Here is a 25,590-nt window from a genome sequence, read left to right on the forward strand (position 1 = left end):
TTTAAATTAGAGTAATTTATGCTTCTTAAAATTCTGTTAAATATGCTAAAATTGTTTTAGAGAAAAGAATATAAAAACATAGTACATATCTTACAAACCATAATAAACATATTTGTTAATTCACATTAGCCTCTATTGAGAAAATACATCCATAAAATCAGGCTGTGGGCCAAGCTGTACAGCAGTGGTTCTCAGCCTCTGGGTAGAGACCTGTTTGGTGGTCAAATGACCCTTTCATAGGAGTCACCTAAAGAATATCAGAAAACAGATATTTACACTATGATTCATAACAAAAGCAAAATAATTTTATAGTTGGGGGTTACCACAAGAGAAACTGTATTTAAGGATCTCAGAATTAGGAAGGTCCTGACTTCGTTGATGATAAACTGTGATACCGAAGTGTAAGCTGAATAAATCCTTTTTCCATAACTTGATTCTTGATCAGGGTGTTTTATTGCAACAATAGAAACCCTAGCTAAGGTACAATTCTATATGAATGTATTGCAGAACATTTGGATGACTCATTTGTCAGTTTAAGTCAAGAACTCTTCTGTAGAGTTCAATTTCAGTTAAATGTATAAGAAAAAAAATCAAAATATATGTAGAGCTAAATTAAAAAGCATATGTGGCAGTGAACACAGTAAGAATGAAATGAAATGAACACAGAATAGAAAAAGCATTAGTAGGCTCCTAAAAACTAGGAAGAAAAGTTTTGTCTGCATATTTTAAGTCCTGTGTGACTCAGGTAATAAGATGACATTATATAATAAACAGCCATAAGCAATAGTCATAGACATTCCTGTTAGGTTCTTTACATGATAGAGAACACTGCAAGTTTAAAACTTCCTGTGCTAGAGGGAAGAAAACAGGCATAAGCTGAACTACTGGAATATGACTAAAACTTCAGAGACTTTCCCTTTAGGAAGTACACACTGAAGTATTTGCAGTTATAATATATACTCTATCACTTTAGATACATATAGATTATGTACATGAAAATGACAAGACAAATAGGGCAAAGGTCAAGCTAGTCTAGGTGACTGATAAAGTCTAGCTGACTGTCTTTATTATCTGTACCCTTATGTAAATTTAAATTTATTTTCAAATAAAAGTACTTAATGGGGGCTGTAATTCCAAGGGCTGTATATGGCAAGTGTTTGGGAATTAATAGGCAGAGCCTTGCCCTTCCTACATATGACCTCATTCCTGGGTAATTTTTTTCTTATTGAACAGTGATTGGTTATGTTAGACATTCTAAAAGGTTTAAATTATAAATTTGTTGAAAATAGAAAAATCCGTAAATGTTTTTCCTTACAATTGTTTGTTTTGTAATTGCTGCTCATGAACTAAGGGTGAAGTGTATTCTGATATTGGGTTCCTAGGCAACCTGTTTGATAAGTGAGTGTCTTTCTCACTACACTTAGGGAATGTGAAGTCTTCTCTAAGAACCACCCGGCCCCATTCTCAAAGGTCATAACTTTCCACAAGAAGGAACCATTTGAACTAGAAGCATTTTATACTAATTTGCATGAAGTGCCTTATCCAGATCCAAGAATTGGTAAGACAACAACAAAAATCTAAGTGTTTAAAATCATTGAGTAAAGTTAGCAAAAAAAATTAATATTTCATTTAAATTAGTCCTGTATTTTAAAGAAATTTGCACTTTTTTTTATAACTATGAACATTTTCATGCTTAGTTTATTTCCAGAAAAATAGCATGTTTGGATTGTGTTCGTTTGTTTTTTTTAGTGCAGGAAAGTTTTTTATTAATTATTATTGTTTATTACAACTTGTTCACTTTGTATCCAGGCTGTGCCCCCCTCCCTTGTCTCCTCTGAATCCCACCCTCCCTACTCTTCTCCCCCTATGCCCTTCCTCTAGTCCACTGATAGGGGAGGACCTCCTTCCCTTCTATCGGACCCTGGCCTATCAGTTCTCATCAGGACTGCCTACATTGACTTCCTCTGTGGCCTGGTAAGGCTGCATACATTCCCCCTCCCCGGGGGGAGATGATCAGAGAGCCAGCCACTGAGTTCATGCCAGAGACAGCCTCTGCTCCCCTTACTAGGGAACCCACTTAGAGAATGAGTTTATGGGCTACATCTGAGCAGAGGTTTTAGGTCCTCTCCCTGCAATGTCCTTGGTTGGGCTATCAGTCTCTGCAGGATCCTTAGGGCCCAGTTTTTTGGCTCTATTGGTCTCTTCTTGGTGCTCTATCCCTTCCGGGTCTTTTTATCTCCCCCTTCCTTCATAAAATTCAATGCATTCTGCCCTAAGTTTGGCTCAGCCTCTGCTTCGACACCTTGATCAGTAGAGTCTTTCAGAGGCCTTCTTTGGTAGGCTCCTATCCTGTTCCCTGTCTTCTGCTTCCAATGTCTATCACATTTTTGGGCCCTGTGTTTTTGTTAGTGTACATTCATTGTACAAGATGACAGGATTCAGGCATATATATACATACAGTGTGCTTTGATCATACTCACCTCATTATCTTCTCATCTTTTCTCTGTACCACTTCTCTTCCTCTTCCCAAACAGTACTGCTTCTGTTTTCATTGACTCTGTATTCTAAGGCCAATTCTAAAATTGGCCTGAAAAATTTGTCAAGATTGTCTAGTAGAAAAACATTTCTCGCAAAATATTAGCCAGGATGATGTGACTCTGAAACTGTATTGTGGGGTGATATGAAAGAGCAAATTGGGAACTTGGACATCTATTTCATCTGTTTATTTTTAAGTGGTACAATATAAAACATTGATTTCATAATATTTAAAAGAAATATTTGAAGTTTTTTTCTGTATTATTGACAACAAATGAGAAAACATATGTAGTAAAAGTTATTACAAGTTATGCTAGTTTTTATGGCTGGGCAGATCCACCAGCTAGAGGGCTTCAACAGCAGAAGTTGATTGTCATCATTGTAAGCTAGAGTTCTTACCTGAGCTATAGAAAGTATGTTTCCTAGTAGGGCTGTAAAGGAAAGATGTACTCCAGGTCCCTCATCTTGATTTGTAGATGGCCATCTTCATAGTCACGTGTCATTCTCTCATGTAGGACTTTTTCTAAAGATCTCCTTTTGATAAGGAAACCAATTGATTTAATAGCCTTAAAAAAAAACAATGAAATCAAAAAACACAGAGACCTGCCAGTACTATCAGCTTGTGAGGTACTGTGTAAGGCATGATTAGAGTGAATGTTGGGGTACAACCCAAACTTGTTTATTGGCCTGTCTTAATTTTGGCCTGTTTGTCTCTCTTTAGTTGATACCACTAATTTGGGTATAGGATAATTTGTATTTAAGTTCAGAATTGTTTTATTTAGAGCATATGACAATGGTGATTTATAAAGATTGTAGCAAGAATGTATATACATACATACATACATATATGTGTTTTTCAATTTCAGAAATTAGGTTTTGACTTCTAATTAGATTTTGTTGTTTTGACTTTTAATTGTAAGTTACTTAAAATCGTTTATTGGCTTTTGAATCAAATTGTCCATGGTTTAAAATCCTAGCTCTTGGTCTGGCAAGAGAGCTCAGTAGGATAAAGGCATTTGCCACCAAGCCTGATGAACTGAGTTCAATCTCCCAGATGACAGCTGCCTTAGTAGAAAAAGACAAGTGACCCCTGACAGTTACCCTGTGACCTCCACACTTGCGTGGCGGCATGTGTGTGTGCACATATGCACATGATAAACACATAAATAATAGCAAAACCACACTTCTCCTAGCAAATTACTTAATCTGTGAGTCTTCACACCAGCTTTGTAAAGTCTGTAATCTGAACAAAGCATTTGTCTGAGCAAAACAACTGTCCAGAAGTTAATCGTACTTTTACACATGTCTTAAAGGTGGTGATTAAATTATTAAAACCTTTAATGAGTTTGATCTGAGGTTTATACACTAATCAAATATTTTTTTCCCTTAAGGGAACTTCACTATTCAGAACGTTTTCCCACAGTCTGACGGTGATAGTTCTAAGGTAAAAGTAAAAGTTCGTATTAACATCCATGGGATCTTCAGTGTGGCGAGTGCATCCGTGATAGAGAAGCAGAATCTGGAAGGTGATCACAATGATGCCCCTATGGAAACAGAAACTTCTTCTAAGAATGAAAGCAAAGAGGAAGCGGTAGGTAGAAACCATGTCTCAGATTCCTCTCCTCAGGGATCTTGACAGCACATCAGTAATGAGTACCTTACTCCCCAAGGTTAGCCTTGGGGTTTCTTCTGTAGGACCTCATCTTAATAACCATGGTAAGGAAGACTTTTAGTTTAAAAATAGTTTGCACTTTCTATTTTGTCGTGCATTCCTCGGGGGCCAAGGCATCTTTATTAGCTTACACAGAACATGTAAGTTTGAAATCCATTGCTAAATTCTTTAAAAATAGGCATTTTGTAGCTGGATAAAACTAGTTAGAGTAACTTTTGAACTAAACACACATTTTTTTGTTGTTCTTTTTAGACAGAATCTCACTATGTAGACCAGGTGGCCTCCGATTCATAGATATCTACCTGCTTCTGCCTCCTGGCATTTTGGGATTAAAAGCATGCTTGTTAAATAGTTTCTTAATTTTTTTAGGGTTATAAGTATGTATGGCGGTTAAACAAAAAGGATATACTGTATGTCCAGTGATGTTCAAAGGCAGAGGTTCTGTTTTATGAAAGGCTTATGAGGCACTGACTTTATACTGCTAATGCATTGTGGAGGAAGGAGTGCTAGGGAACTGTTAAAGCAGGGTCTCATTTCTGGTCTTTCTGCTTCCACCTCTAGGAAGCTGGGGTTACAGGTGTGCATCTTTACCTTTGTTGCCAGCTCAGGGGGGCCTTGATTCTGTTGACTTGCAGAAAATATTTACCTTTTTATGTGTACAATTTGTATGTTATTGTCAATTGCATTTGTAAAGTATTTTTTGTTTGCTTTTTTTTCCTTGTTCTGTTTGTTTTGTTTTTTTCTGGAGACAGGGTTTCATTTTATACCCCTGGCTGTCCTGGAACCCATACTCTGTTGACTAGGCCTTGAACTCACAGAGATCTGCCTGCCTCTCTGTCTTTGTGAGCATGCACACCCCCTACACACACACACACACACACACACACACACACACACACGCCCGCACCCGCATGCATACACGTGCACGCAGAAGGGGATATGGTTATAATCCTGGCACTCAAGAAGAATTTTGCAGAAAGTTTGAAGTCAGCCTTGTCTGCAGAGAAAGAGCTTCACTTAAAGTTTTAAAAAGTGTGATAGGCTGTGAGTCTCAGCCTCTGCTTTGATACACTGCTGGGTGGAATCTTTGAGAGACTCTCTGTGGTAGGCTCTTGTCCTATTTCCTGTTTTCTATTTCTTCCAATGTCCATCCCGTTTGCCTTTCTGAATGAGGATTCATCATCTTACCCTGGGTCATCCTCCTTGCTTAGCTTCTTTAGGTGTACAGATTTTGGTATGTTTATCCTATTTATATATCTAATATCCACTTATAAGTGAGTATATACTGTGTGTGTCTTTCTGCTTCTGGGATACCTCACTCGGGATGATCTTTTCTAGTCCCCACCATCTTCGTACAGATTTCATGATTTCCTTGTTTTTAATTGCTGCGTAGTATCCCATTGTGTAAATGTACCACAATTTCTGTATCTATTCCTTAGTTGAGGGACATCTGGGTTGTTTCCAGATTCAGGCTATTAGGAATAAAGCTGCTATATGCTGAGACTCATAGCCAAACTTGGGCAGAGTACAGGGAATCTTAAGAAAGAAGGGAGAGATAGAAAGACCTGGAGGGGACAGGAATTCCACAAGAAGAAAACAGAACCAAAAAATCTGGGCCCAGGGATCTTTTCTGAGACTGATATTCCAACCAAGGACCATGCATGAAGATAACCTGGAACCCCTGCATAGATGTAGCCCATGGTAACTCAGTATCCAAGTGGGTTTCCTAGTAATGGGAACTGGGACTATCTCTGACATGAACTCAGTGGCTCTTTGATCACCTCCCCCTGAAGGGGGAGGAGCCTTGCCAGGCCACAGAGGAAGACAGTGCAGCCAGTCCTGATGAGATCTGATAGGCTAGGGTTAGAGAAAAAGGGAGGAAGACCTCTCCTATCAGTGGACTGGGGAAGGGGCATGGGAGGAGATGAGGGAAGGAAGGTAAAGTTGAGAAGGGATGAAGGAGGGGCTACAGCTGGATTAGAAATCGAAAAAAGTGTAATAAAAAATAATTTTTTAAAAAAGTGTGATAGGAGTTGGAGAGGTGGCACAGTGGGTAAGCATTGGCTGCTTTTCCAGAAGACCTGGGCTTAGTTCCCAAAGCGGTAGAATGATGGATCCTATTTCAGCATCCATTCGGTTAGCCTGTGTCCTATTTGAGAATTGGGTCTATTGATATTGAGAGATGTTAATGGCTAATAATTATTAATTTCTATTGGGGGTAGGGGAGATGGTGTGTAATTATTTCCTGTGTTTTCATGAGTGTAACCTCCTTGGGTTGGATTTTTTTTTTTTTTTAATATTCTTTCTTTGTTCTATACATTTGCTGTTTTAATTATTATGTGGCAGATGGACTTTTTCTGGTCTTATCTATTTGGTGTTCTGTACGCTTATAAGGCATCTCTTTCTTTAGGTTAGGAAAATTTTCTTCTGTGATGTTGTTGAACATAATTTCTGGGCCTTTGAGCTGGGAATAATCTGTTGGTGCTGTTGTTTTATTTCTTAGTTTGCCCTTTGCCTACTGTCATAGACTTCCTGGATGTTTTGCATAAGTAACATTTTAGATTTAATATTTTCCTTGACCAATGTATCAATTTCTGTTGTGTCTTCTATGCCTTAGATTCTCTCTTCCATCTCTTATGTTCTGTTGGTTATGCTTGTGCTTGTAGTTCCTATTTACTTTTTTCTTTTCTCCTATTTTCCATCTCCAGGGTTTCCTCAGTTTTCTTAATTCCTTTTATTTCTGTTTTCAGGTTTTGAATGGTTTTATTTATTTCCTTCACCTTCTTGTTTGTGTTTTCCTGGCTTTCTTTGAGCAGTATATTAATCTCCTTTTTAAGGGCCTCTATCTTCATAAGCTTGACTTTAAGATCATTTTCTTGTGCTTCAGCTGTGTTAGGATAACCAGGGCTTGCTGCAGTAGGCTAGCTGGGCTCTGGTGGGTGCCATATTGCCCTGGCTGTTGTGTTCTTAAGGTAGCCTCTAGTCATCTGTATTATTACTGAATTAAGGAAAAGGAAGTATCAGATTGTTCACAAAAATTTAAATAAGTTAATAATGGTAGTAAAAGGTTCTTTTAACAAGTGTAAAAGAAAAAAACCTGATATAGTATTGTGACTGTTTACTTGAAAGCAATTTTTAATTTTGTTTACTTATTTAGTTTTACAGGGGATAAATCCCAAGACATTGAAAGATAAACCCCTGAGCAATCACTGTACCATACTCTATCTCTGAGTTATATCCTCAGTAGCATTTACATTTTTCTTATTATGTAGCATTTAAGATTTATATAATGTTCTCTGAGACCACAATTCAAACACATATTTACTTCTTGTCATGTGTGAGAAGCTGTAGAGTTGTATAGGAAGAACTGGGATATAAAGCATAACTGATCTTGAAGAATAGGGCTGTAGTTCAGAGGTATAGCTCTTGTCTAGCATTCACAAAGCCCCGGTTTAAACTCCAAGGAGTGGGAAAATATAATTATGCCTGTTCTTCTCTTCGGCAAAACTGTGCTTTTATTTGTTCAAAGGCTTTCTAGTAAGTACAGATTTCTCAGTTCCAGATAGAGCAAAAATTATAATGATTCTTATATGCTAAGCTGCTGCTTTCAAGAAGATGCTAGTAAATGTGATTAGAGTACAAAAATGTGTCTGTTGTTTTAGATTTTTTGCCAAATGAACAGCCCATTTGAGAGCTTATGAGTTTATGTTCCAATGCTTCAGAGACATCTACATTTTGATTAATTTCAGTATTTTAGTACATTTGAAAATATGTAACAGAGAGAAAGAAGGCATGGGGAAGTTCAAAGGGTGGGGAGCAGATGAGGGAGGAGAAACTGACTAAAATGTAATGTATGAACAAATGATTTCAATAAATTAAAAAATATGTAACTGAATTTTGTAATTGAGTCTCATCTTTTTCATTGTTTTTTTTTTTCCATCTAAGGTCTTCATAACATTTTCATGTCAAGTCTGAGTATTCTCCCTTTTTAACACTTAATTTTGTAAATCCTGATCTATGAGTTTGAGAGTAGTTATCTATATTTTCTGCAAATTTTTGTTCAAAATAGGTGAATTAGAAGGTCTGTTTGCATAGCTTCGAACTGATTCATTTATACTGTAATCTGTTTATTGCTACTGTCATTGGAAACGTGAGCTGCTTTAGTGTGTGCACACATCTCAACATGGGGCATAGGGCTGTGCTTCTTACCAGAAAAGGAAAGTGTACCATCCATTAATACATTTTCTTGCCAGGACAAAATGCAGATTGACCAAGAAGAAGGAGGGCACCAAAAATCTCATGCTGAGCACACCCCAGAGGAGGAGATTGACCACACTGGGGCCAAAACAAAGGTTTGCTTTCCTAATTGTGTGCTCGTATTTGGGACTTCATTAGGATTGGATTTCCTGTTTTCCTGTTTGACTGTAGCTATTTTAGGCAAGGTCTCCTTATATGTGATGCAGGTCTGTCTCACACTTGTGGTGCTCCCTCCTCAGCCTCGCAAGTAGTTGGGTCACAAACCTGCACTAACTGCTGTATCTGGCTTGAGGTATAATGGATGGATAGATTAGCTGATCTTTCTACTGATGCTGCTTGCTTTTCAATAAACTTTGTAATTTAAACTCAGTGCTATGGATAAGTATAGAAAGCTTACAACTAAAATACCTTCATTTTAGAGTTTTACAAGCTTTTAAGAGAACAAGACATAACATTATAAGTAAAATTACCTTTTGACAGGGAAAAAGATGTTTTAATATTTCTTTTCACTAGAAATTACAGTCTCAGAGAAATGGAGAAACAGAGACATTCCAACTGAAGACAATTTAAGTGTAATGCTTTGCATGGCATTTTTGTCACATCATATTTTCTTTTTAAAAATAAATCTTTGGGGAGTAAAAGACAAGGTATCACTATGTAGCCCTGGCTAGCCTGGAATTTTTTTGTTTACACCAGGCAAGCTGACCTTAAACTCAGAGATCTGCTTGTCTGTGCTTCCAGAGTGTTGGAATTAATGTCATGTGTAACCATACCCAACTAAAAATATTTTACTCTCTGACGCAACCCTTGTAGCAGGGAGATTATGAGCTGGTGGGCTTACATCTTATCACCTTCCAGATCTGTTGTCATGAGAGCATCAGATCCCACTGACTTCCTAGGCCTCTCTACCTTCCTTCAAGTCTCTGAATAAGAAAAATCTCAGGCTGGGGAGATAGTTCATTCGTAAGTGTAGTTCCAGTTCCAGTCATGACGGTAGCATCATGACTTTTCTGCCCTGTACAGAAGTCCATCTGTACTGCTGAGCTGTATAATTATTTTCCTTAGAAATTTTAAATTTTAGATTATAAAAATATTTAAAACCTTTTAAGATGTGTTAGTATCTGATTATGGCCTAATACTGCATTGTATCAATGCATCTCACATTCTAATTTATCCGTTCATTAGTAATAATTACAGTGTAGTTTTTCTATCCAGAATATTACTTTTGACAAATTTTCTGTATGTATGTTTTTATTTTCTTGGACACATACTTAGCAAAGGAATTGATAGTCATAATATTTAAGAGTTTAACATTTTGAATAATCTCAGCTAACTGTGTGTACTTGTGTGGTTATATATGTATGTATGTGTGTATGTGTGCATGTGTGAGTATTTGTGTATGTATGAATGTGTGCATGTATATATGTACATATATGCCACACAACTCTTATGTGGAGATCAAGGTACAACTTCCATTAGCCATCTCAATGGCTCAACTATTTTAAAAACTGTCAACAATCACTATAGTTTATAATCTCATCAACAGTTTAAGAAGGGTTCCAGTTTCTCCATACCCTTACTTATATTTGTTTTCCTTTGTCAAGAATAATAACCATAGTATTGTATGTGAAGTGGTAGTTCATTATAGCTTTGGATTTTTAACTCCATAATTAGAAATGTAGAAAGGATTTAGCATTAAGCAGAATACAGAAGGCTATTAGAATTGGTTTTTGTTTGGTTTTTTTGTTTTTTGTTTTTGTGTGTATGTGTGTGTGTAAGCATGGGGGGGTTGATGCTGGAAATTGAACCCATAGTTTGTGCATGCTAGACAAGCACTTTACTACTGAGCTTTGTTTCCAGCCTGTACAGTCTCATTTTTAAGTACAGTGTAATAGACAGTCATAGATTTGCTTGGCTATGCTTTTTGTTTCACCTCTAAAATTTGTGTTTGTTAGTTTTAGAATTTTTCACTTTTGATTTCAATTTCTTTTCCAGTCACCTCCTTCAGACAAGCAAGACCGCATAAATCAAGCTATTAAAAAAGGGAAAGTCAAGAGTATTGATCTACCTATCCAAAGTAGCCTGTACAGACAACTGACCCAAGATCTTCTCAATAGCTACATTGAAAATGAGGTATATAAGTTAGATTTGCTGTTAAATAGTTGTTAATGCACTGTGATATTGTATAGAAGCCAGAGGTGGTCTATGAAATCTAGGTGATCTGGTTTACAATTATTAAGAATTATAAACAGACCATCCATCTGCTTTTGATAAAACAGTAAGCTGTATTAATACCATATGTAGTACTTTTCATCTTAGTTATATGAAGTACAGTGTCCACTTTAGAGAAAACCTTCCTGAGGCAGATTCTTACAACTTTTATTTTTTGTTATTGTTGTTTTTGTTTTTTGTTTTGTTATGTTTTTTTTAATCAGGGCTTATGTAGCCATGGCTGGCCTCAAACTCATTATGTAATTGAAGATCTTGCTGCCTCTAGGTGCTAGGATTGTGAACATGTGCCACCCCCCCTGGCTCCTGGCCCCTGTCTTTTATTGTCTTTGACCATGATAAATAGAAGCAGTCCCTTTTTGTTCTCTTGTTTTAGCTTGGTTTGGACGATTCTTTGTGTTTTGTTTGGGGAGATGTTGAGGGTAGGTTCCTTCTACATAGCCCAGGTTGGCTTGAATCTCCAGATCTTCCTTTGCCGTCTGAGTTCTGGATCACAGACATGTAACATGTCCCCTAGCAAGCCCCTGATGAAGTGTGTGATACTTAAAGACTGTTCAGAGTATTGATTAATGATGTTTTAAACTCTGTTGTCATTGTTAACATTTTCTTACATACTCTTGTCTATTTTCATGTTTAGTTCCAGTCTGTTGACAAGGAAGTAAGTTCATTCTTTAGTAGTAACTGTATAAAATGATTATATTTACCCTTTAAATTTGTATTGAAATGGTGGTTCCTAATTTCTACAAGCATTAGGTCAGTGTTTGAAGGATGTTGCATTCAACTCGTTACTGCCCATCATTAGACAAAGAGATTTTGGTTGTACAAGGCTTGCTAAGTGCCAGTGTATCACATCTGTTTATTAACAAGGTTCTATTCATGCACAATAATTCCTAAAGCTCTCATACAATACTTGGAATTTATACATTTGGAGCCTAATTTTTCCGAAGAATGAATTGTAGGAAACCATAGTTATATGCAAAATAAGGCTTTTTAATTATGAAAAATTAATTTTTGAATGTCTTTTAAAAAATTTTTCTGTATTATTGTTACAATTTATTCACTTTGTATCCCAGCTGTAGCCCCTCCCTCATCTCCTTTCCATCTCACCCTCCCTCCCTCTTTCCCCACTGTGTTCCTCCCCTAGTCCACTGATAGGGGAACTGTCTGTTTTTAAATTCATGCTACTGTATCAAAGCTTATAAGGGATCCTTATGTTTATAAAACCAGATGCTTTTAAGTGAAATTTTTGTTCAAGAATTCTAATTGCATTCTTTTCTTGATTTTGATCATAACAGTTCTTGCTAACATCTTTGAAGTCCTCAAACATGATGTGTAGGTCCTGTTAAGGGTTATAGCTTACAAATAGAAAACTGAAGCCTGCATATACTATGATACCCCAAGTCAGATAATCACCTTCATATTTGGACTCAGGTGATCAGTCCTCAAAGCTCATCATCACAACCACTGTTACTATAACCCTGACCAAGCATAGTGGATCAGGTGTGGAGGAAGATACTATATGTGAGTTACGGCTATGTAATATGGAATTAGAGTCATTTTAGGGTAACAAAGTTGAGAGTAGGTGACTTTTCTGCTGTCTCCCAACTAGTAAATGAGGATGCTGGAGTTTGAACAAGTATAGATGCATTCAAAAGCTGTTACTGGTGTGTAAGTCACATTCACTCAAAGCATACAAGTCAGTAATTTGGGAATATATTATTACTTTAAAAATACATGTAGTATAAAATTTGACCTCTTAAAACCATTGTCAAGTATATATTTTCAAGTTAGTCATATTTATTATATTTAGCATTATACAGCCATCACCACTATTTCCAAAGCTTATGACAATTCCAAATGGAAATACTTTATCATGGAATACAAGCTCACCATTCCTTCCTTCTCCCAGTTCTCATTGAATACTCATCTATTTTCTGTTTCTTAAGAATCTACCTCAGCCAGGTGTGGTGGTGCACGTCTGCAATCCCAGTACTCTGGGAGGCAGAGGCAGGCGGATTGCTGTGGCCAGCCTGGTCTACAAAGCAAGTCTAGGACAGCCAAGGCTACACAGAGAAACCCTGTCCAGAAAAACAACAAGAACAAAAGGAACTTGCCTCATTGAGACAACTCACAAAAACTGAATCAGACAATACTTGTCGTTTGTGCCTGGGTTGTTTTCCTCAGCATAATCGTAGACCTTCCTTTCTAAGCCTCATAGTTCTGTTGTATTTGTACACACACCATTTGTCCACCCATCAGTTAATGGATGCTTCAGTTTTTACTTCTGGTGATAATAATGCCTCAGAAAACACTAGCATGCAGATATCTGTGGAGTGTCTGCTTTTTATTAATTTGGGTATATACTCAGGAGTAGAATTGTCTAGGTTTGAAGGAAATTATAATTCTGCATTTATATTTGTTTAATGTTTTTTCATCTCTTATTTAAGACAAAGTCTCAGTGTGTAGCTCTTGCTGGCCTCAAACTCACTGCCTGCCTCTTCCTCCCCTGTGCTGGGTTTAAAGGAATGTGCTACTATGCCCAGTTTATATTTATTTATTTTTGAAGAACCTCCACACTATTTCTGTGGGATGTTTAATTCTCAGCTGTGTACCAGGGTTTGGTTTTTCTGAAATATCAAAGATTCTGTTCTGTTCTTGTTTTTGTTTTTAAACATGCTCCTCTTAGAAGGTGGGAAGTGTTACCATGGATTTAACTAGTAGTTCTTTAATATTTATTTTTATGACAATCTGAAACTTTTTGAATAGGGGAAGATGATAATGCAGGATAAATTAGAGAAAGAAAGAAATGATGCGAAAAATGCTGTTGAAGAATACGTGTATGATTTCAGAGACAAATTGGGCACTGTCTATGAAAAGTTCATCACTCCAGAAGTAAGTCTGAAGTTGTAAAAACTACTTTATTGTTTATTTGAGAATCCTAGTGTGAACTATGTTAAAAGGTATATTAAATTTGTTACTGTCAATTTTTTAACCTATTTGGGAATGGTTCAGTTATTTTTCAAGTTGCAGAAGGATAATGAAAACATGGTTAAGGTCAGAATAATCTGGCATTGAATTACAAACCATCTCTTAATGACTTATTTCTAAGAAATGCACTTGTAATTAGTGTCTCTTAAATGTATAACTAGGACATGAATAAACTGTCTGCAATGCTAGAAGACACAGAAAATTGGCTCTATGAAGAAGGAGAGGATCAACCTAAACAAGTTTATGTGGATAAGCTTCAGGAGCTAAAGGTTAGTAGATTGCTTTAAGTAGCAATTGAATATTAAACATATGAAACACATTTAAATTTTGTAAAAATATAATGCAAAAGCATTGGTATTTAGTTTGGTTCATTTTGCTGGGCATGCTGGTACATGTCTTTAATCTCAGCTCTGGGGAGGCAGAAACACCTCGATTTCTGTGAGTTTGAGGCCAGTATGGTCTACATAGTGAGTTCTAAGACAGCTAGGGCTACATAGAGAGACCCCCGTCTCAAAAGTAAATAAAATTTGAAACCAATTTTTAAGTTTTGGAATTCTGTGTGTAGTAGGATATTTCTTATCTTTTCCAAAAGACTGTCAAGTTTTTTAGCACCTTGCTTTGAAAGGATTGACAGTTTGGGATGGGTTTTAGGGTTTGAAAAGAGTCAAAAGGTAATTATGACTGGATTTTGTTTTGTTTTGTTTTGTTTTGTTTTGTTTTGTTTTGTTTTTTAGATAAAATGAGGGATAAAGTAGGATAAGAGGCACTGTAATACATTGTTTGTGGGAAAATAGAAAAGATATTTTTATCTTTGCCTGTTTATATTTATATTCTATTAAAACTTTACTCATTCTTTTAAAATGTTTCTTATGTTAATAGAAATATGGCCATCCTATTCAAATGAAATACGTAGAACATGAAGAGAGACCAAAAGCTTTAAACGACCTGGGGAAAAAGATTCAGCTTGTCCTGAAAGTGATAGAAGCACACAGAAGCAAGGTACTTGGGGTCATGATAGCAGCTGATGATGATGTCTGGTGACTGTAGAAGTCCTCAGTTCCAAAACTCCAATAAGCATACCAAACATACAGCTTTTTAGGGAAAAATTACCAGTAGAGCTTCCGTGGCATTTAAATTATCTGAGGCTCTTTCACCTTCTAGAATTTTCTGAAGTCATACCTTAAGCTTAATCCAGTGTCCAGATTTGTTGTTTTCAGTTTTGTTTCTTACATGACCAAAAAGTCTTCCTTGACTCTAAACTGCTAGCGTATATTTTGCTCCTTGCCTGACTTGTTGTTGATCTTCCATTTATCATTCTTCTATAATCTCTCTTCATTCTTCCTACATACCCGAACCTCTCTCAACTCTCCAGTGGTCTGAAGCTTCAGGTAGGGCAATATACGCCAATGTGTCCTTTTGGATAGAACAGTAAGTGACCAATCAAGCATCTGAACATGGCCTAGCAGACTTTTTAAGAGATTACTGGTTCTTTCCTGTGTCCACATCTTCATTGCTACTGTTCAAGAAAACTCAGGAGAAACAAAGACATCTTGTTGTATTTGTCCCATAGGGTCAGGTTTACTGGTCCTACTAATACCTTACATACTCAGTTATTGCCCAGATTTGATCATTGATAACACTGCATCCATATGCAAGAAAGAGCAGCACCAGAATCGTTCAGGCATGGCATCATCCCCAATACTTAGATTCCCCAAGTACTTAGTAAATCTTAATCAGTGTGGGTGGGTTGTCATACAGTATTCTTACCAGGGTATTTAGTACCTAGGAACTATGAATACTATTGTCTCAATTCACTTATTAAAAAATCCTATGCTTAAGCAGCTTATTGGATTATACAGATAGTAAATGATGAGAGTCAGGAGTTAAACCAAAATAGCTGGCATCAGTGTGTACACTGTTTTCCAGTATACAACTTAATTCTTTTAGAAGTAGTATTTCTATGTCTGGTAAAGGAAAATTTGTGATTTAGCTAGCTCAGCCTGCCTGTGCACTCATAAGCAGATTGTATGGGTTACGGAAAAGAAAGAAGAAGGCAGACCAAATGCCAAGTATATTTCAAATCTAGTATAGATCCTGGCTTGATTAGTACTCTTCTGACTTTACTGGTCTTTTTGGGTTTGTGGGTTTAAGGTGTCATCTAAAGCAAACCAATATTTTATTTGATCAGGTATGTGAGTTTTAATTATGTGCCAGGATGTTTTATGGGTCCTGAACTCTGGCAAATGGAAATACTGGGGCCTATTTGTTCTGATATGTTTCAGTTGGAAAATAAAATGCTGGTAAAGGGGCTATGGAGAAAGCAAGAGACCTCCAGGAGTTATGTCAGAGAGTAAGGCAAACCAATGAGAGAGATATATCAGAAGAGAATTGAGGGAAGCCAGGGCTCAGCATGTGTGGAGAAAAAATGTTCTTGAGAACAGAACTGTAGGCCAGTGAGATAGATTACATGCATAAATGCTCCTGAGCCTGATGACCTAAATTCAATCCTAAGGTCACACATGATGGTAGGAAAGACCTGACTCCTGTAGGTTGCCCTATGACCTTCAAATATGTGGCCTCAATACCTGCCACACACACACTTGGGGGAAACAAACTGAAGAAACATCAAAGCTGGTTTGACTTAAATCTGGGGAGGGATAGATGCCTGATCACAAAGGTCCTCATCTCAGCTTCTGTAAAAGTTGTTTTAGGTAGCTTGGGGGTTTTAGATTATAGAAGCAATGCGACTTGGCATCTAGGAGTAAGTAGACTATGACATTGTTAGACTAATACAATCAAGAAATGATGGAAATTCAAACCAGATAGTGAAGGACAGTGATGAGAGTTATATATATATATATATCTTGCTTATGAGGTAGACATGTAACAGTCCAAAGTTAACCCAAATATTTTAATATGGATGGGTTGTATTTTAAATATAACTCCAAAAAGTAGATGGTAAAGTAATGAGTTTATTATAAACAGTAGTAGAGATTTCAGACTTTACAGATAGCTTCAAGTTGGTAAGAGGTGGGAATTCCAAGAAAAACCTCAGGCTAAAAGTAATTTTTAAAGGTCATATTTGTTGGTTAATGCAAATAAAGCAGCAAAGAAAACTTAATCCATGAGACAATAAGAAACCAAATAAAATAAAGTAGCCAGAAGCCAAGTCCAGTGTGATGTGTAATTAGCAATCTTTAAAAAAAAAAAAAAACCTCGAATGTCTGAGAAAGCTTAACAGTTTTGAAAGTAGCAATCCCATGGTCCAATCCCCTTTTTATCTTTGGGGTTTAATTTCAATGCTTAAGAGGCCAAGGCAGAGGATCAGGACAAGCCCAAGTATGGCTAGGCGAGACCTTGTCTCAAAAAAAAAAAAGAGGAAAAATAAATTCAGCAAAAGAATTTTGTTTAAAAATTGATTAGCATATATAGTGGTTGGTTTCATTATGTCTTTTTCAAAGGTTATTTATTTGGGTTGATCCCTCTCCTTTTACCCCCTTCTGCTTCCTCCTACATTTCTGTATACCCTTGACCCCATTCTGCTTTCATGTCACTTGTATCCTCTTGCTCTTTTCCCTTTCCTCAACACTTTCTTCATCCTTGTTCATGCTGTGTTTTCTAGGCTATCCATACTCTTTATTAGGAAATCCTTTTGCTTGTATGTTATATTGCTGCTTCATTCTGCTCTGCTCATTTTACCCATGGACACTGACATTTTGATTGGTTTCCTAGATATATTAGCTAGAAGTATGGTTTTTTTTACACAGAATTTCATTGTCATTTTTTAAATAAAAAACACCACCTAATTTTTTTATATGTTCAGAATTTTATTTTTTCCTCACTATATACCTGTGTACTTATTTTCTCCTTAATCTATATAAATTCTGTTCTTTCCTAGCTTCTCTTGCAGAGCCTCCAATGCAGAGCCTCCACTAATGGTTCTTTTGCAAAGCTGACTTTTGGGAGTCCTTTGCAAATCTGCACTGATTATATTTTTCCTGTTGTATATTAATATTTACTATTGATTTATCTTTTAGTTAAACAGCAGTTATTCCTAAACCAGCTGTATACCCAAATCACCATACAGAGACTAAGATGTATTTAGTTGACCTAAAGCACAATGCTGGGCAATGATTACTCTATATTAAACCTCCAAGCCTGCATAATCTCCTCCCATTGAGAATCTCCAACATTATACTTACCTTTAGTCATATCTTAGGTCCGATTTATCTCTCCTCGTGGTTTCAAGTCCTCTCCTGCCCATCTCTGCTCTCTCCCTCCACTCGCTTCCTTCTCCTCCCCTCTAGACCAGATGTCCCACCCTATTTGCTCCATTGCACAGCATTGGCTAATTGTTTTATTGAAAATACAGAGAGCAAGTGGTGGCATGTTTACACAAACTTGAGACAGGTGAAGCTTAGAATAAACATCACAATACAATGTCTGGGTTGAAACCAAGATAGTGGGGTAGAGAAATCAGCATTTAAATCAGGTGAAGCTTAGAATAAACATCACAATACAATGTCTGGGTTGAAACCAAGATAGTGGGTGTAGAAATCAGTAAATGTCTACAATTACGGACAAGGGTAATTGTAGACATTCCCCAAGAACATTACACCAACGTCCCCTAGTCTCTTCGATCTGTCATCGTGTATGTGGCATCTTTATATGAAGTATGTCATAAGTAAGAATTTGAATGTTTTAAAGGGAAATTATCAATAAGCCATTACCAAAAATCAGTTACTTCTTTTTCTTTTATAATTTTATTAATTTTAATAGGATGAAAGATACGATCATCTGGATCCTGCTGAAATGGAAAAAGTTGAAAAGTACATCAGTGACTCCATGAATTGGCTGAACAGTAAGATGAATGCACAGAACAAATTAAGTCTTACTCAAGAGCCTGTGGTAAAAGTAGCAGAAATAGTTGCAAAGTCAAAGGTAAGAAACTAAAATTCCCTTTTAAAAATTATTTTGCTGATGCTTGTGAGAAAACACAGTGAATGTGTGGGCACACATGTCATGGGTCATAGGAGGTCTAGGGACAACTCTGTGGTGGTTGGTTCTCAGCTTCCACTTTCAGGTGGTTTCAAGGATTGAACTCAGATTGCCAGGCTTGCCCAATAGGCACGCTTCCCTGCTGAGCCACCTCATTGGCTAAAACTTCCTTTTTAATAGGTTTAAGAACTAAAACACATTTAAGGACTAAAAAACTAGTGGGTGTCACACCCTGATAAATAATCAACTTGCAGAAGAGCAATTTTAAAGACAAGGCTTTGCTAACTTCAACAACTCTAGATATAACAGTCTGTACCCCTTTTTTAAACTTGCCACACATTGCTGGCTTTTAAGTTCCAAGAGTAATATATAATGAAATACAGCAATGTGATAACATAAATACCCGAATTCCTTGAGACCTCTAACAACTTTGTGGCAATAGGTCTATCTTGGAATGTGAAATTTTCCACTATAAAATCCTGTTTTTATTTTATGTAATCTCAGATAAACTTTGAATTTTAATAAACATTGATAATAAACATGTCAAAAGCTATTAAAAATGGCACCAAAACTATGCAAAGATGACAATAAATATAAACACTGGTTGAGGGCTGACAAAGCAGAGATGTGTACCCAGTCACTAAAAGTACAGGTGGTTTTGTCTGTATCGTTTGCTGTATTTGCATTTATAAGCTCTGTCGTATTTGGAAGGATGTAGGTCAGTGAGTACTCTCCCCTGACCAATTTATACTTGAACAACTTTTCTGAAACATTGTGTCAAAGCAAATACATACATACATACATAGAAAAACTGGAAGTAAGTGTATACTTACTTCAAATCACAATTCTAGAAAGTATTACATAAATTCTAGGAATTACTACTATATATATGATGTAGCTATCAAATATGATGTTTTAGTTACAAAGATATTACTACAACATATCAAGTAAAAAGGGTTACAGAACCTTAATAAAATCACATTTGTAGGCATAAAGCACAGCTCTCACTTAAAAAAAAAAGACATAATTTATTGTGAGCCAAATATGAGTGATCATAGACCATGAACACAAATTCAGATTGTCTGAATAACATTTCATCATGGAAGTGGGTCTCATAAACTTAGTTTCTGAACAAAAGTAGTCATAAATCAAGGCATTTACCAAATTCATGTGTGGGGACTAAAGGCAGATAGGTTACAACAGCAGGAAAATCCCCATTCCAAGTTTCAGACACTATCTGATGACATTCTTGGCTTTGGGGATGGTGGAAGCTACTGCTCTGATAAGGTAGTCCTCCCCAAACGTTTACCTGAGAGTTGAAAGGATGTTGTGGTGATTTGACTAGGAATGGCCCCCATAGACTTCATGTTTTTGAACACTTGGCCCATAGGGAAGTGACATTATTATGAAGTGTGGCCTTATTGGAGTAGGTGTGGCCTTGGAGAAAATGTTACACTGGAGGCAGGCTTTGAGTTCCCCTATTCCCAAGCTATGCCCGGTGTAGACCAGTCTCCTTCTGCCTGTGGATCAGGATGTAGAACTCTCAGCAATTTCTCTAGCACCATGTCTGCCTGCATGTCACCATGTTTCCCTTCATGATGATAATGGACTCTGAAACTGTAAGCCAGCTTCAATTAAATGTTTTTCTCTGTAATGGATATGTCTCTTCACAGCAATAAAAACCTAACTAAGACAGATGTGAGGGCAGCCATAAAGGGGGTGGGGATAAAGATAGCCCATAATTTTAGCTCTAGATCAGCAGCATGTCAACTCTCCACAGTAACAATATTCTAATTTAGTGAGCCAGACTGTAGACAGGGTTTTCTTCTAGGAACTTCAGTTTATACAATGTGTGTGTCTGCAGTTGTGCGAATAGTGTGTGTGTGTTTAAGAGTCTAACATCTAGAAGGATGTTTAGTGAAATGTTAATATTAAAGGATTTCTTGGAATCTGGAAAGATAGCTCAGAGATTAAGAGGACTGGTTGCTCTTCTAGAAGTCCTCAGTTCAATTCCCAGCAACCACATGGTAGTTCCCAACCATCTATATAATAAGATCTGGTGCCTCTTTTAACCTGCAAGTATACATGCAGGCAGAACAATGTATACATAATAAATAAATAAAAATTTAAATACTTTAAAAGATGTGTGCCAAGAAAAGGATTTCTTTCCCTTGTTATTTTTTGTACACAATATTTCTCTTTTTTCTCAAAAGCAAATACTATATAATTAGAAAAAAAATTTAAAGTTTTCAATCCCATTTTGTCAAAAAGTTTTTAAGTACCTCACTGTGAGTAGATAAAATGTGGAACTCATCAAGAGAATTTATAGCTTGATTGTCCTCCCTGCATGGGGGTGGGGGGTGGGGTTGGATGGTGACACTCGCTGTCATAGATCTTTGTTCCAACTGCTTGGAGTCTGGAAAAACTTCACGATTTTATGGCTTAAAGTAAGAATCTTTCATTTCTGTGTGAAAAACAAGGAAAGAGAAAATGCATTAGGTTTCATTTTAAACATTATTACTTGCATTTGCTTTCTGGGCTTATCAAGAATGTTAAAAGCACATTGCCCATAAAGTCTCACCAGCATGACTGCCCAAACATGAGCTGAACAGGATGACACTAGACATGTCAAAGTGGACAGGGAAAAGTTCATGAGCCCTCAACCCTACCCAAAGAACTACATGTCTCTAAGGAATGCTTGCAGTGGGGTAAACAGTCTTCCCCAGGGAAAAGCATACCGTTATTCAATACCAAGTGGGTCAACCCTGAAGATGTATATGTTAGTAACATTATACATACTGAGCAGCTTATATAGGAATATATATACATGTAACATATACGTATATGCATATGATAACAATTAATGAACAAAGAAGCCATGAATTTGAAAAGAACAAGGAGGTTATAAAAGGTTGTGGAGGGAGGAAAGGGAAGGGTGAAATGTAATTATTTTATAATCTCAAAAATAAAATATAAAAAATTGAAACTGCATAAAACATAAATTACATTTACTTTATGGTTTATTTGTCCTTCAGCTATCTTTTTAAAATACTATGTGCATTTACCCGGTTCTGTTTATTAAAATTATTTTCATATAAATGTTTAGAAACTTCAGTTTTGAAATGTATTAACATAATACTCAAAAGATCTGACACATAAAGAAATAAAAATTCGGGCTGGAGAGATGGCTCAGTAGCTAAGAGCACTGGCTGCTCTTCCAGAAGACGTGGGTTCAATTCCCAGCACCCACATGGCAGTTCACAACTATCTGATCTCCAGTTCCAGAGGTTGACACCCTCACACAGGCATATGCAGGCAAAACACCAATGCATATGAAATAAAAATAAATTTTAATTAAGAACAATAACCAGGTGGTGGTGGCACACATCTTTAATCACAGCCCTCTGAAGGCAAAGGCAGGCAGATTGTTGAGTCTAAGGCCAGCCTGGTCTACAGAGTGAGTTCCAGGACAGCCAGAATACACAGAGAAAGCCTGTCTCAAAAGAAAAAAAATTGCTAAATATAGTATGAGGACTCAAGTTTTAGTAGGTTAGAGAACACTGTCAGACATCTTAAGTGCTTTGTGTAATATTTGACATGGCTTGTTTCTGTCTTCAGGAACTGGATAATTTCTGTAACCCCATCGTTTACAAGACCAAACCAAAAGTAGAAGTTCCTGAAGACAAAGCAAAAGCTAACAATGAACACAATGGACCAATGGATGGACAGAATGGTACAGAGACCAACCCAGATCCAGCAAAAGGCAGCTCGCAGCACACTGACTCTGGAGAGATGGAAGTGGACTAAGTTTCTTGTAATTCAAACAGTGGGATAACTACAGGGTCCATTCATCCTTTACACCTGGTACACACAACATATGTTGTTCTTAACTACTTTTGTCATTTGTTTTTTGGAGTAGTTTTGAAAAGTGTCTATATCGAGTGCACTATTAATGTCCATTGCTGCTGTGAAGCTTTAGCTGAATAGATATGTACGAATCAGTTTGAGCTCTCTTCACATACTTTGTGTCAGTATGCAGGACTGCTATGTACCAGCCATCCACCTTAGTCACAGCTTCTACTTGCAAAACTCTCAGTTCCTCTGTGCAGGAAGGGATAACCGTGTTGCTCCTATGTTGCAGAGGTAGGGGGTTGACTGCATTGTTACTGTGAAAACAAACTGAAGTTGATGTGGTTTAGAACCAACAGCACTGACACTTTCCTAGTTTCCCTATTGTTATCATTTAAATATTAAAACAAATGGGAGGTTCTGACATACTAGTCCATCTCACTGATGCGCCACAAGGACTCCAGTCTTGTCATCACATAAATGATACTCAGAAAGAGACAGTGCAGTTTGACATTCAGATAACACCAGCATTTGCTGCTTTTGTTAGTAGCATGGATTGTTTTCACAGAGTAACTTTTCACTTGAAACTGTTGATTTCCTTGTCCTAAAGACCAGCTGCTGCTACACTAATGCTAAGCCTATACCGTCATGTTATGGGAAAGCACTGTTGGCCTGTTCAGATGTGCATCTGTGATGCTGACAGCCTTGGTTCAGTTTTTATAGTTGTGTTGGTTTTCTTAATTGATTTTTGTTAATAATACCTTAATCTGGGGTAGGGAGAAATTGCACAATGCATTGCATTATATATACCTATCACTGATTTAATGTTCCAATGTAGATAGACACTATTAAATAAGCAGTACTTCCTATAAAGGAGTGCCTGTACCATAAGTCTTAGGAAATAATGCTTGTAATAAACTCAACTGTGTTACATCAGTAGGTAAAATACACAATGTTACATAGTGTAATATGGTATGACGTGATTAAATTATAGTTCCTGCTGTTAAATTGCCTTTTGAAAACTTGGCTCCAGGTTTGGTGCTTCTTCATGGGAAAGGCACAGTGCATTTCAGCCATAGTAAGGACCTGGTTTGTGGTTTATCACCACACTTGTTCACACCATTCAGTTAATGTCCTGAGGCGTGGAACGGTTTATTTAACCATGGGGAAAGCTGGAGTGATATTTCAGTCTTCAGGGGAAAGAAGCAAGACAAATGCATGGGCCCTTGTGTTCCTAATGCTAGTTCACTGAAGACTGACTTCAGTTACAATCTTCAAAGGCTGTTTTCCCAAAGCTAAATCTTTATATTAAACACAATACTGAACTTTTCTTAAGTAGCTAAAGACTGAGAGTGTGCTATCTTCAGGGGTAGTCATTTCTCAAATGAGTTCTCTAATAGAGATTTTGTTCCTACAATGTAGTCTGCACTGAAAGAGTATAGGAGAATGAGGTGGTCATTTTGCAAGAATTTTTATTCAGCTTTTGGGGGGAAAATATTCATCATTTTTATTAAGAAAACCATATAGTCCCGACATATTTTTAATGTCTATATCTTTTATTACAATGAAACAATTAGATCCAATAAATGAAGAAATACATTTTAAGTAGCTATCAGTTACTTTTCATTTGTATGTATATATATACATAGGTCCATTTCAGAAAAAAAAAATCATGGTTGTAAGGGGAATATGTGACCACGCAGGGATTGTACAGCTGCTTCTTATTTATCACTTACACTCACTTAGTAAGGAGCTGTGCCTAAAGACTTGTTGGAAGTGGAAGAAAAATATCTTTCTGCACCTGACTGTCCAGCAGAGCCTCATTTTCCATCCTGCTCTGAAGTCACTTTCAAGTAGTTTAGAGTTTTAGTAAGATAAAACATTTTTGCAATTTAATATCATTTAATAAGTTAAGTACATTCAAACATAATCTATATACTTTACCAATTTTATGCTATTGTTAAAAAAAAACAAAACCAAGTTACTATGGTTTAATTCTGAAAGTACCAATTATCTTCCTTTAAGAAACCAACTTACAATAGCCAGTGATGACATAAGCCTCAGCACTCAGGAGGCAGAGGAAAGGCAGGCAGATCTCTGAATTCAAGGCAGCCTCATCTACAGAGTAAGTTCCAGGACAGCTGGGGCTACACAGAAAAACCCTGTCTCAAGCCTTCTGCACCCCTCTGGCAAAAAAAAAAAAAAAAAGAACCTTAATAACCAATTATACTGTGATTATACAAAGACTTAAATGATACCAAAAAAGAGGACACTTGTGTAAGAATACAGGCACCAGGAGTGGAGTTGGAAGGAGTCTGAGCTTACTGTGGCCAAGCTGACTACACTGAGATCCACCCTCAGAAAACAAATTTGCTTTGATTCTTTAGCAGTATTACAGAATCCTTAAATTCTAAAAAGCTACAAACAGATCAAGTAATTCAGGTATTAGAATAACATGTCAGTTTTAAAACTGTAACCAGGTCTTTGCTGTAAACAAATGAACTTTATTTGGGCTGGAGGGAAGCATCAAGTTTTAGTGTGTTTGTGTTTATTTTCTAATCAGACATCCATAAATTATAAATAATCAATAATCAATTTAAAGACAGTGTTAAGCCACTCATGATGGCAAATGCCATTTATCCTAGCATTCCGTAGGCAGAATCAGACAGATTTCTGAGTTCAGACCAGTAAGGTCTACATAAGGAGTTGTAGGGCCAATGCTACGTAGTAAGACCCTGTGTCAAAAAAAAAAAAAAAAAAAAAAAAAGTTAAAGCATTTTACCACAATTAGCATGTCTGTGGCTTGTGAGAAATCCACCTAAAAAGGTAAAAGACCTTGTCAGAATGATTGGCTAAACAAGTAAAGCCATTGTTAAAATCTTATACATTTGAAATGTAATAGTGACCCTTGAAACAATTCCAGGAGGCATCCCCTTGCGGTTTTGATATTTAGAGGTTGGTAATGCAGACTAAGTCCTTTGTATTTTATGTTACAGGGCTGGTGTGAGGACAGCTGTTGTCTAGAGGGCCTCACTAACTTTAACACTAACACTGGGGTAGAT

At 36.8% G+C, this 25,590-nt stretch overlaps 1 protein-coding gene across 1 annotated transcript in view; it reads left to right on the top strand.

The window, feature by feature from the left end:
* Hspa4l (heat shock protein family A (Hsp70) member 4 like) overlaps window positions 1-24,739 on the top strand; it is a 44,317-nt gene extending 19,578 nt beyond the window's left edge. Inside the window, exons 11-19 of the mRNA XM_021652941.2 lie at window positions 1,425-1,558; window positions 3,927-4,126; window positions 8,461-8,559; window positions 10,460-10,597; window positions 13,460-13,585; window positions 13,843-13,950; window positions 14,561-14,680; window positions 18,461-18,622; window positions 22,298-24,739. Of these exons, the coding sequence (XP_021508616.1) occupies window positions 1,425-1,558; window positions 3,927-4,126; window positions 8,461-8,559; window positions 10,460-10,597; window positions 13,460-13,585; window positions 13,843-13,950; window positions 14,561-14,680; window positions 18,461-18,622; window positions 22,298-22,486 (1,276 nt within the window). The 3' untranslated portion in view covers window positions 22,487-24,739. The remainder of the gene's footprint in view (window positions 1-1,424; window positions 1,559-3,926; window positions 4,127-8,460; window positions 8,560-10,459; window positions 10,598-13,459; window positions 13,586-13,842; window positions 13,951-14,560; window positions 14,681-18,460; window positions 18,623-22,297) is intronic.
* Window positions 24,740-25,590: the final 851 nt, after the last annotated feature.

This window comes from Meriones unguiculatus, chromosome 2, assembly GCF_030254825.1.
Source record: "Meriones unguiculatus strain TT.TT164.6M chromosome 2, Bangor_MerUng_6.1, whole genome shotgun sequence".
Taxonomy (NCBI): Eukaryota; Metazoa; Chordata; class Mammalia; order Rodentia; family Muridae; genus Meriones; species Meriones unguiculatus.